This window comes from Epinephelus moara, chromosome 5, assembly GCF_006386435.1.
Source record: "Epinephelus moara isolate mb chromosome 5, YSFRI_EMoa_1.0, whole genome shotgun sequence".
Lineage (NCBI taxonomy): Eukaryota > Metazoa > Chordata > Actinopteri > Perciformes > Serranidae > Epinephelus > Epinephelus moara.
In genome coordinates this window covers 10801191-10813809 of record NC_065510.1, presented here as the reverse complement: position 1 = coordinate 10813809, position 12619 = coordinate 10801191, and the positions used below count along the sequence as shown (strand labels likewise).

Below are 12619 nucleotides of genomic sequence, written 5' to 3'. Positions count from 1 at the left end.
TCTGCTTGAGCAGCCTGTTCCAAATTTAGAAACATCTTCATTAAAAGGTGCCTAAAGCTTCATTTTTGAAGCCTTAGAAGCAGGGAGAGATAAAACAGAGTGGAAACAGGCTGCAGGAAAAAAAGAGCCATGCAGCAGCAGGCGGGCCTTTCAAAGAACAAGTTGTGCTCAATATATTCCCACAAGAGACGGAGACAGAGCTGCAGTTGCGTCTAAACTGTGAGTAATACAGAGGAATACTCCTGTCTGAACACACGCCTGAAAAAACCCCCTCTGATAATACAACACGTGATATTTCAGATCAACTGTGAGCACACGAAAATCAAATCTAGGTTCAAGTGTGTGACCCCCGATCAGTAACACTGATTTATCTTATGTTGCAAATGATCAGTAAACACACAATGAGTCAAAGGGATTATTTCAGTTTATTCAACAATATTTATCTCTACCTCAATCAGTGCAACTTTTGTGCAAAATGTGATCAAATCAAATTTTTAAATACATTACAGTCAACAGCACTGATCAAACTGTAGTTCTTTGTGATATCCAGGGCCAGCTCCTGACTTTTGGGGACCCAGCAGGATTTTGTTTGGGGGATCCCCCGATTGTGGCACCTCACGTGGCACTGAACCAACTTGTGTAATGCAAATATTAGTTTAAGCAAACATAATGTACAAATACGCAGCAACACTTCCTTTAAATAGACTACAGTAAATTCAGCATTTGTCTATTACATTCAAATCATGTGAATGGTCCTCGAAATCAACCTCTAAATATAATTTATTTAACTTAAATCCTGGGCTGCAGTGCTGGTAAACTGTCAAAGAACAGCTTGTGAAGGTATTTATTGCAGTTTGTGTTGACTTTCTTTCTTGTCTTGTCTTTTACTTAAATGTAATACAGCTGCAAAATGGGATTTTTTTGCAACAGAATCCCAGGAATGCTTGTTTTTGTAGGGGACAGTAAATTACTTGCTTAGCCTACTTAAAGTGTGCATTACTTCATCTCTGAGCTTATTGTTCTGTCTCTATTTTTTGGCAAATATGGCACAAATTGTTGCCAGTTTTTGTCTAGGAAGCTACATTTTTCGTCTCTTCTTCTTTCATAAAATCTTCTCTGTAGGACAACATCAAAACCGACCAAAACACAGAGACAGAAATGTCAGACTGTGCTAAATCTCAGAATAAATACATGGCTAATTAGAAACAAACACTCAACAGCAATAAGTTATTATTGTAAGTAAATTAACTTATAATGCGTGATCATACTTTGATGTCTGATAAAAGGGATCAAACAGCTGCAGTGATTACATTGTTTTTCTGCACCCCAATTCAAACACTAGTCCTGTGAGATAGATCACATAATACAATCACACAGCGTCTCTTGCATATGCTACTTCAAAATGCATCATTGGAGACTCCATTTTAGACTCCATCACATCAGCCCAAAAAAAGACATCTCTCTGTGACACCAGGAATTTCAGTGATGCTTGGAAACACAAATGAATCAACTGTTGTTTCCTTTGTTAATCACCTGCCTGAGACAAAAGAGCGAACCTTTTTTTAAAACTCTATATATAGGAATAATAGTCAGCTCTTGTACTGAGCTATATATAAAAATGACCTCTATAGAAACTGTGTGGAGGCTTCTGACGTCAAGAACCACTGCAGGCAAGGAGACTTATAAAGTTACATTTTCACAAAGAGGTAAAGTTTTAAAAATTTGGGAAATGATGCAAAGAGACATAACAGAGAGCACTCCACAGTATCACATTAACATAAAGTACGACAACAGGCAGGCAGCATTTCCACATTCAAGTAAATGGATGTCTGAGACGACCTTCGTTAGTCATTAATGGACTCAAAGTCTTCTTCAGTAGTATCTCATTGCCACAATATGCAGACATAAAGGGATAATGGTTGGAAATGTGGAAATCTAAAGTGTGTTTCCAGATATGTTTTTGTTGTTTCATGCATAAAGTACCTACCTATAAATCAATAACAAACAGATATGCTCTATTATACAACAGAGTATTGCTACCTGTGTGCATGTGTATCTAGCACGTCTTGTACCAGAGTGTAAACTGTAACCAAAGCAGACAGTCCTTAGAGATCAGGCACTCTGTTGCAGTTACAGATAACAGTGGAAGCACTAAAAATAAACAGAGTGATATGAAAAGGTCCAGTGTGTAGGATTTAGGGGCATCTGTGGGCAGAAATGAAATATAATATTCATAACTATGTTTTCATTAGTGTATAATCACCTGAAACTAAGAATTGTAGTGATCTCGTAAATTTAAAATGAGCCGATTATATCTACATACAGAGCAGGTCCTCTTCTCCAGAGTCCCTGAACAGACAAACCAAACACTGGCTCTAGATAAGGCCATTTGCGTCCGCCGTCGTAGTTCTCCTACACGCATGGCATGTGGGAGGTGTTTCAGTTGGTTGCAATCTGCAACCTCACCGCTAAGTGCCCCTAAATTCTACACACTAGACCTTTAAAATGTTTACAAATTTGTCCAATTTTATGAAATTAAAAGTCTAAGGTTATGAGTTAGCTGCCACTCCACACTGTGGAAATCCCTCTAGTTTTTAGATGTACAACAGAGGAATGTGGAACATCAACCTTACACATTCCCATCATCACAGCTTCCTTCCCAGACACAGAAGTCCTCATAAATCATTCCAGTATCATTATGTATGGTCCAATTAAATAGGGGAACACTATTGTGAACAGAAGGCTGCTTTTATAAAAACAAAACCTGATAATAAATATAGCAACGGTTCACTTTTAGGCGGAAAAGTAGGATTTTCTCACTGAGGTGATATGCATATTGATAAGGATACTGTATATACATTCCATTGGCTGGGCGCTGTTTCCCAAAGCACCTTAGAGCATCAAGAGGATGCACATTTTCAGTTCAACCTCAATGACAGTTTGAACTCCTGGCAGTGATAGTGCAACATCAACCACAGACAGGTTTGCCATCCACTGAACCAGCTGTCTCCCGTTCAGACCTCTGCCTGTTTTGATCATTAAAACAACTGATTCTACACACTTCATTTCTGAGTAGGTTTAGATGCAGTTGTTCCCTCTTTGGAAGCTTCTATCTTGTCCTTGGAGTCTACTTTCTCCTGTGCGGACTCTGCTTCGTCCTCTTTAGGAGGGAACATCCATGCCAGAGCAGCACCGGCCGTGCCGTCGCCACTCTGACGTGAGAAGCAAAGGAAGGTGGCCCAGACGAAGGCACAGCAGCCGGTGAAGGTGGTCCGCACGTACAGAGGCACCAAGGCAAAGTTCAGAAACTGAGGGAGACAGATAGTGAAATTAAATCATTGTACTTGTATATTACATTTTTACATATCCATAAATGATTCAGATATATTAGTTTCTTAAAATAAATAATTCATATGTACGTGTTGTTGTGAGATATATTGAGACATATTTCAACCCTGTTTCCAGAGCAACTATTGGCATTGTACGTTTCTGCAAACCATGAATTGCACATTGCAATGTAGCAGAAACCATACGTTTCAACAACACTGTGGTTAACGTATGCACAAAAAACACTTGGTTATGGTTAGGAAAAGATCATGCTTTGGCTTAAAATACCCAGCTTTCGTGGCACAATCGCAGCAGGACAAGGAGCGAGGTCTCTGTAAAAAACACCGCATTTCATGGCACTATCACCAGTGGAAAAATAGCGATGGGTCATTACAAAACACCCATGTTTGGTGCCTAAAAAGCCGCAGGAAACACAGCAATGACTCTCTAAATAACACTCAGTTTTGTTGTTTGTTGGTCTCAAACAGTGGTCTGCAGCCGTGGTGTTAGAAACACTGACTTGATATATATAAAACTTGCAAATGTAAAGTATTCGTGGTTTGTAGAGACAAACAATGCCAACATTTCATTCTGGCGACTGAGCTGAGTATTCAGCCCTTACTTTGCCAGATATGTGTTATAATTATACTTGGAATGGGTTTGAAAATGTAAGATTTTAAAAGTGAAGAAAATCTAAACCGCAAAGCCAGGCCAGCTATTAGGAAATATGGGCAGGTAGACAACATTTTCCAAAGTGGGCCCCTCATCCACACACTTTCCTGGGGGTTGGATATCCTGGGAATATAATCCAATTAATCATATTTTGACATGTATTTTGTATCTACTCTGTGTTAAGACCTTATGTTCTTATTCTGAAAAGCAGAGGTAGTCACATGGCCCCAAACATGCCCTCCAATAAATGATTAGAGAAAAGTAAAATCAAACACTGATTAAAGAAATGACTGCAAGGTATTAAATCATAAGCTCAAATTGTGTTGAACAATTTTTCCCTCATTTATTCGTTCAATCTTGAGGCTACTTTGATCAAATATTGGTCAAATTGTGAGCAGAACTGAAATAGTAAAGAGTATATGGCTGTAAACTCTCAGTTTAAGACTGTTCAGGGACTCCAGTATGCAGAAACATTGAAATACACCATTTTGAAACATGGCAATGTTCCTTTTTCCCTCACCAAAATTTAGCGTAATTTTGGGACATTATTTACCCTCCTTTCTGACAATAGCTTAACATGGTTGATCCTCTGTACCCTGGCCTCTGATCCTCTGTACCCTGACCTTTGTTTTAGGAGCCCCTGATTTTTGATGAGGTAATCTGACGTAGCTAGTCAGGCCGCAGTCTGCCTTTACATTAGCAGCACTTGTATGTTCTGTGCATTGGGTAACCGCCGTTCTCTGTTAGATGGACTGAACCATTTCACAACACCTGTAGAGGGTGGGAGTATCGGATGGCCTTTAGAATGTGTTTTAATGATAAATATACATTAAATATAAATATACATTAAATACATTTATCTATCATAAATACATACAATTTGTATCATCAGTGATATAAGTCAGTAAGTAAACTGTTGCACTTGATCCCATTTAAGGGTCAACCATAGGCCTTTTCATGGCCCCTCCTGGGGTCCACTTACTAAGCCACACGTCAGGTTTATCATGAGGTTGTGAAAATGACTGAAAGCTCTGAATCAGTCAATCATGTGGACCTTAGATCTTAGATTTTCTTCACTACATATTGTCCCCAAGGGTCAAGAATTAACACCAGTGCATGAGATGTTAATATTTACCTGCATAAATGGCCAGAACATCAGCCCCGTCTGAAAAGAGAGAAAGCACAAATCACTTGTAGACAAAGAAAAACGTCCACTGACACAGCTGAAACATGTGATGATAAAAAATTAAGCTATAATCAGAGCCCATACAGTCTTCCAAACACACTGAGCATCAGCTCTGGATGTCTGCACACAGAGAGCACACCACAATTTCTCATCTGTTTTGACTCAGGCACAAGTTAACTGTCACAACACCTCACAGCTTGGGCTCCATGTCACACACGAGCACTTAAAGGCGCTGGCAGGACGGACACACACAGCGACAGCCTGCTGCTCCCACTCACCTTATATGTGTTCAGGAATTTTTCCCTCCAGTCTTCAAAAATATCCTCCTTGCCCTCCAAGAAGCTGACACCTGGGTGAAAAAAGGACACAACACAGCTGAGCCTCTGACTGTCAGCTGGAAAATGATTTGACTGATGGAAGTTTCATTAGACACAGTTTAAGTGGACCATAAACACAGTATATAGTAGGAAGGGTAATCACTATAGCAACGTGTCACATCCTGTTTCCTCAAGCTGTGTTACTGATACACTGGTACAAATAATGGGCCTGGGTCCAGACCTTTGTCTCAGCTGACTCCACCGAGTTCAAGTTGACTGAAAACAGAGTATAACACATTGAGAATTATATCTAACATCAGGTTAATACAACAACAGCTATTTTTTGTTTTCCTCTTTGCTTTTTTGGCATCATATTTATAAGATTTTAGTAACTACATGCTTATTTTGCTGCATCATCCATATACCTGTTTAAATTTGTTTGATATTCAAATTAAAGCACTCTTGTGGTACTAACTACTACTTTTTCTAATGTAATATAATAGGACTTTTAAAGCAAGCATTTGATAGTATTACAAGTTCTTGGCATTAATGGCCATGTGCAACACTAATTATTTAGGTTTAATATAAAGGTGTTAGAAGGTTTACATCCTCCAAGTACAGTGACATCCCCAAAGGGACTAAGTAAAGCTCCATGGCCCCTGCTTGTACCCCCACTGGGCCCCCCAGCAAAGATAAAAGGAGGCCTACATTACTGACTTGGTGCGCTCATTTTTTAAGCTAGGCAGTGGTATCTTAGGAAACTAGACAACCAAAGGCATCCATTTGTACCAACCATGTCAGCATAGCTTGTTGGTGAGAGAACAACTGGTATTGCTATTTTCAAAGAGGTCCCTTGAACTCTCACCTCAAGATGTCTGAATGAAAATGGGTTCTGTGTGTACCCATGAGTCTCCCCTACACTTGAGGCTTGTTCCCAGTACATGTTCTTTCCCTTACAATCAATGTACTACTTTAAATTAAAGCTGTTTAAGGAAGAGGAAATGTAACCTATTTGAAGAACAGTGAGACAGTGTTGATTGTATATTAACATCAGTGTTGTCACTGCTGCCTCCTTTGCTAGGCTACTATCTGTTGTCACAACAAAGACAGAAAAGCTCATTTTTTGGGAGTAGATCGATCAGCAGACACTGGATGTTGCTGGCGAGTGTTGTGCTAATAAGCTTGTTGTTAGCTGTGTAGTCAACCCTCTGTTAATGCAGCTTTACATTAGCTACCTAACTAATGTAAGTGTCAAGATATTGTTGTCATAGAAACATTTCCACGCTGAGGAGGTCATCAAAAAAGGCACTGGAGTGCTTTTTTATGAAGCGCTGGCATGAAGCGCCTCCAGCGCCCTGCCACCATTTTCCTGCTGAAGAAATACTCTATGTGGACAGATGCCTAACATGCATAGATACATCAAATATTAAAACAGGGTTGTCGTGGAACCCATTAGGCCTGTGTCAACTGTACTATTATTAGTCTATGCACATTAATAATTAGTAATATTAGCCGTAAAATAAGAAACCAAAATATACCACCATGTAATTCTTTAACTTTCCTTGTCGATGTAGTTTTCAACTTGCTTGTAATACTTCAACAGCATAATGGAATCCCTGCTATTCAGTTGTTAGAGCCATTTCTAGCAAGTCCTACTTTCCTATTGTTTGTTGAGTCACTCTAATGCGCCACCTGACCTGCCATCTAGGGAACCTTTAATTAAAGGCAGCTGTGCTGAATTGAGTGTGGAGTGTGGAAGACGCCACAGGGTTACAGCCTTTAACCACCGTATTTTTGGTTAATCTTAGTTTTTATTGTTTAATTAAGTTGTTTAACACCCCGTTGATTTGAACTGTAAAGGCCTGTTTGTTTGGGGAGTTTTGTTTTCATTTTTTTTTAATGAGACAGTTCATAGCGTCATCTTGCAACTCTCCATACATCCTGCAAATCAGTCAACTCTACAACCAACCAAAGCTCCTGGATCGTCAAACAGTGAGTAAAACTAAACCAAAGACAGTGAGTTCATCATACCTACCGTCATGGCGTCTGAACTTATTTGGAGGCCGCAATAACTGTTATAGCTTTTGGTTTTGGTGTGCCACCCCAAGATTTTCAGTGACCCCATCTGGCCACCCCTGTAAAAAATATCTGGGAGCACCCCTGTCCAAGTCTTAACTCTACTAAACCTCTCATTCAAGACAATATCAAACCTAGTGTTATCTGCTTGGAGCATATTATCTGCAGTGTGATGACTTTCACCTGACCTCTGCTTGTCAAGCTTTGTTTCACAGGACAAGGAACAACTGCTGATCTTTGCGCTACATGAGATGAGCACTACAGGATTCGAGTTAAGTTACAAATTGACAGATATGCGATCAGACTTGAAGTCAACCATTAACTGCCCGGTAGACTCAGTGTGTCCTGGTGTGTGTCCCAGTCCCGTCCCAGCGCCCAATGACCTGTGTAGAAGACACTGGTAGCCAGCGGTGCCGCTAACGTCTGGTCCATCAGCAGCTTCCTCAACACCATCCGGACTGAAGTCCCGGGAAACCTTCGCTCCAGGAACCGCATCCAGAAGAAACTGAAGTTGCCATGGAAACTGAACGCGACCACGGCGACGTTCCGTGTTTGTCTCCAGTCCATTTCTTCCCTTCGCGCGAACCACTGGTGGACGAAGTCCCCTCCGGCGAAGAGACAACCGTACAACGTAACATTGGTGACCCATGGAAACCGACGAAACACCCGCCGCATTATTTTACAGTTACAGCCGCCCAGTTGAATAAAATATGGAGTTAGCAAAATGTAACGTTAGCTTAAAGTGACGTTAGCTTAATGTGTCAAATCACACCGGCGTCATCTCGCTCTTCATTTCCGTCCGGATTTCGATTATAAAAACGCTCACACAGTTTAACGACGACAAAGTGTATATGTTTCTCGCACTATGAATGTCATGAAGTCATATAATCTCAGATAGGATACTTGCTGGCTGGTCGTACACCATCTCATACCGGCACGGGACTGTCAGTCCACCACCGGCTGGGTCTGCTCAATCTGCGTAAAATCACTACGCCCCTTTTTACGTGAAAAAACTGACAGTGCGCTCCAGAGTTCAAGGGCGGAGCGAAACAAGAGATCAACCGGGGGCAGCTTCAGTGAAATAAACCCCAGTTTAATATCCGCCATAATACTTTCAGTGGAAGCTATAAATGTTAGTGAATTTACAAGGAGGGCTTTATCATCCACTACCTGACAGTCAAGTAACATGTAACAACTGATACAGGATTTTTGGGCTAATACAGATGTTGATATTTGAGAGTTTAAAAAATCTGATAGCTGATTCATTCATTTACATGAGGGACTGTTCTTTACTTATCAGTAGAGGTGGGTAGGTGCAGTATGTTTGTGTTTTGACCCTCCCTGAAGCTATAATTATTTTTTCTTTGAGTGACTGGCGGAAAATGCATGACCCTTCCTCTACTGTAAATTAGTTATTCAGTTTTTAAATCTTAGCTTTTGGTGTTAAAAAGTTAAAAGAAGACTAAATCCTGGAGTTGAAAAAATTAAAAAGAGTTTTTTCACTCTTGTCATGCATGCCGGTTAGTTAGTGCTAATGCTTTAATTTAGACCAAATTTTAAAAGAGATGTGGAATAAAGAGATTTTTTTTTTCATGAAATATCATTATTTTAAGATCAGATTTTTTTTTCTGATGGAAGTTTGTCACACATGATGTGTCCAAGGACTGACAGAAATTTTAAAATGCAATGATAATTTCAGTTTTTACAATTTGTGGCTTTGATAGGGTAAAGGTAATTTTCGGTGCTTTTTTAAATAAGAAAACATTCCTCCAAAATTTGGAAGTTTAAAAAAAATCTAGGGTAAAATAAATAAAACAACCTAAAAAAGCATTCCTTCAAAGTGCTTCAAAAATATTTGACATGCACCATTTCTGTACTGTTGTTACCAGAAGTTTAATTTATGGGGGGGACACAAGGGACATGTCCCATGCACTTCTGCAGAGGGCAGTTTTGGACTCGACTTTTTACAGCCCAGAAACTATCATTATGTTAAAGAAAAAAAATCAGAAACAGGAGAGACTGCCCCACTGTGCTACTTCACACACATTTATGAAAGTATGACCATTTTTTGGAAATCATTTATTGTGTCTGTCTGTGACTCAGCAGGAACAGCTGAGATCTCAGCAGTTGATAGACAGGAAGCAGGGACGGCATGAGGCATGTGGAGAGGTGAGTGAATTATAAATTATAAAATGAAGTGTTACTGTTCAGGAGGTCAAACTACAGATGGGTGATGAATTAAAACAAACATGAGGTGTCATAGTATGGAGTCAGGCCACCATGCCAACTCTATTGGAAGGATGAACACCATTCCTCCACAAGATATTACCTCATTTGTGTTTCCAGTAGGGTAGGTCAATATATTGATCATTTTCAGCACTTTTTGCTGTATTAAATATTTTTTTATGACCATCTATTTCAGTAAGCAGAGATTTTAAAATTATGATTGTGTTTTGTTTTTCCTCAGGTAGGGGTATTTGTGCCTGAACTGTGTCCCGACCAGCACTGAAATCAACTGGACTGTTACTTGTTATTCATCAGTCAATAGGCATATACTGTACGGTATGTCAGCCCAGCCAATTTATTTGCCAGATGTTAATGTGTAATGTGATATGTAGTAAAACCCACAAATGAAAATGATCTCAAATGGCACTAGATGCTTCTATTGACATGTTGAACTAAAAAAAACCAAACATATATCCAGCCTTCAACTTCATTCACTCTGTACATAAAACATAGAGACGACCATTTCAAACCACGTGACCATTTACATTTATTTAGCAACAGGTACAGTATGTTCACAAGTTGCAACAAGTTGCACTGAATGCTTTAAGCACCTTGCAACGTTCTGAATAACACAACTGATGAAAAGGCCTTATACAGTATATGGTGTTGTTTCCATTTTTACAATTTGGAAAAAAGAAAGACAAAGCTAGAAAAATCATATTTTGTTGCGTTTGACAAGAATCCACATCATCCTTCGCAAATTACTACACACATTTGCACATGCAGTTCCCTAAAACATTCATAGCCAAGTATACAGCAGTATGTAGAGTATGCGATGAAAGATCATATTCCATTTTCATCAGGAAGGTGCATTTGTAGAGAAAAATAAACTTTACTCAACTCTTCAACAATGCAGAGTGTAGCATTAATGCTGTCTTCACTGTTATAAACAAAGTGCTAAAATAACCCCCATTAAATACATTTTATACATACATTTCCAAAGCCCACCTAAGTTTAATTTAGATTGATTAAATACCCTCCAGAAATGTTTTGAGATGGGCAAAGTTTGATTTCCCGTCGATGCATTAACTGACAACATTAACCAATAGACAAAAATAAAAAGGCAATTAAATTAAGTTTGAATTCTACAAGCTGATTGACAGTACTAGTATAAACTAACAATGGGTGCATGCAAGGTAGGAAACGAAAAGAAAAATGCTTTGGAAAAAGTACAAGTTGTAATTTTGGGCCAAAATCATACAAAGTATAAGTACTGTCTTTTAACTGGACATAATGTTAATCATTGCCTCCTATAATCAGAAAAGATAAGCACAGTAGAACATTAACCTTGACTTGCTGCAACACAGCAGGTGGTGTAAGGTGCAGATTTTACACCACTTCACAAGAGTGGAAACGTTAACTGTTACAGGCATAAAGAGAATCACTTGTACTTCCTCTGCTCTCTCTACTGGACCAGCCAGATGAGCCAGGAGAGCCACTCAACATACATACATACATAGAGTATGGTCCAGCCAAGGGGCTGCCTCCATGTTAAGACACGATGAACAGAAAACAGACAGCGGGTGGATGGGTCACAGTGTATCCATTGAGCTGAGAGGCAAAAAACAGTCAGGTTCCATGTTAAGGTCCAGTGAGAGTTAGGAGGAGGATCTATGACTAGACAACTAGACAACCCTCTCCCAGTCGCCTGTCTCGGTCCTGTGGTAGAGCTGTGGCTGACCCGCGGGGAACAGGCTGTCAGAGTTGGGGTGTTCTAACAGGAACTGGATGGTGGTCTTCATGTGCTGGACAAAGTGCGGCGGCTCAGCCATCGGAGAGGTGGACAGGTACTGGGCACAAGAAAGACATACCAGAGTCAGAGTTTGTATTAAGGCACTTTCTTGGGCTGTATTCGCAAAGCTTCCTAGTACAAGGAGTTGCTCTTAGTGACGACATCCTAAGAACATTTTTAGAATTATGGTGTTTTCTCAAAGGCTGTGTCCACCAAGGTATTTTTTCCTGAGGCCAGCGTAGTTTTGGAATTCTTTCTGTCTGCTTTTGTCAATGGGAGCGCTGTGCTCGAAGGGGCAAAGGGGCACTGGTAGGGATGATTTGTGTCTGTTGCAACCTTCTATTAGCAGAACGATCACACTAACAATTACAGCGCTTTCACAGTCTCATATTGTGACGCAGTTCATTTCATTCCCACTGGGTGTCCACACCTTGCAGGCTCACTAAAGCTGCAAAAGACCCAGAATTCCTCTGAGAACTTTCCTATATCACTCCTTAAGTAGGACTCCTTTTTTAGAAACTTTTAGGCTAAGTTAGAAGCTCTCTGAAAGTACTCCAAGAATGTCTGTGACTACGGCCACTGGATTGCTGCTTTACACTCACTTTTTTGAGTGTTATAGAGGCTTTGAGTGAAGCATGAAAAATTGTATAGTATAACAAAGAATGAAGTAGATCACCTTTAAAGGGCCACTGTGTAAAATGGGTTGAAAACAGTGACATCAGTGGTCAAATTCTAGATTGCAGGGCTCACTCGCTCACCCCTCCTGTCGGGTAAATGACGGTGGCCTCATAGGGACAAAACGCCTTGCACACGAGTTTTTCAGGAGTAGGTCTATCTAGCGACGAGGTGAATGTTTATTTAGAAATCTAAGCCATGTTACGATATTGTAATGAATCCCTCACGAGCAGGAGACCAGAGGAGCGTTCGGGAAAAAGGCCCGTTTATTTGAGCACTCCAGAAACTCCGGTAACACTCCAGGGGGTAAAAGACTCCGTCCCAAACTCTGACTCTTCTAGCGTAACA

General features: G+C 40.1%; 2 protein-coding genes across 2 annotated transcripts in view; both read right to left on the bottom strand.

Moving 5' to 3' along the window:
- Positions 1 to 406: 406 nt before the first annotated feature.
- On the bottom strand, positions 407 to 8576 carry LOC126389956 (mpv17-like protein). The gene is made up of 4 exons (XM_050043990.1): positions 7962 to 8576; positions 5464 to 5534; positions 5135 to 5164; positions 407 to 3308 (listed from the first exon to the last, which is right to left on the bottom strand). The coding sequence occupies exons 1-4, from the start codon at positions 8251 to 8253 to the stop codon at positions 3063 to 3065; spliced, it is 639 nt and encodes a 212-aa protein (XP_049899947.1). The 5' UTR covers positions 8254 to 8576; the 3' UTR covers positions 407 to 3062.
- Positions 8577 to 10326: 1750 nt separating this feature from the next.
- Positions 10327 to 12619, bottom strand: part of ntan1 (N-terminal asparagine amidase) — a 6350-nt gene continuing 4057 nt past the window's right edge. Inside the window, exon 10 of the mRNA XM_050043981.1 lies at positions 10327 to 11654. Within this exon, the coding sequence (XP_049899938.1) occupies positions 11490 to 11654 (165 nt within the window). The 3' untranslated portion in view covers positions 10327 to 11489. The remainder of the gene's footprint in view (positions 11655 to 12619) is intronic.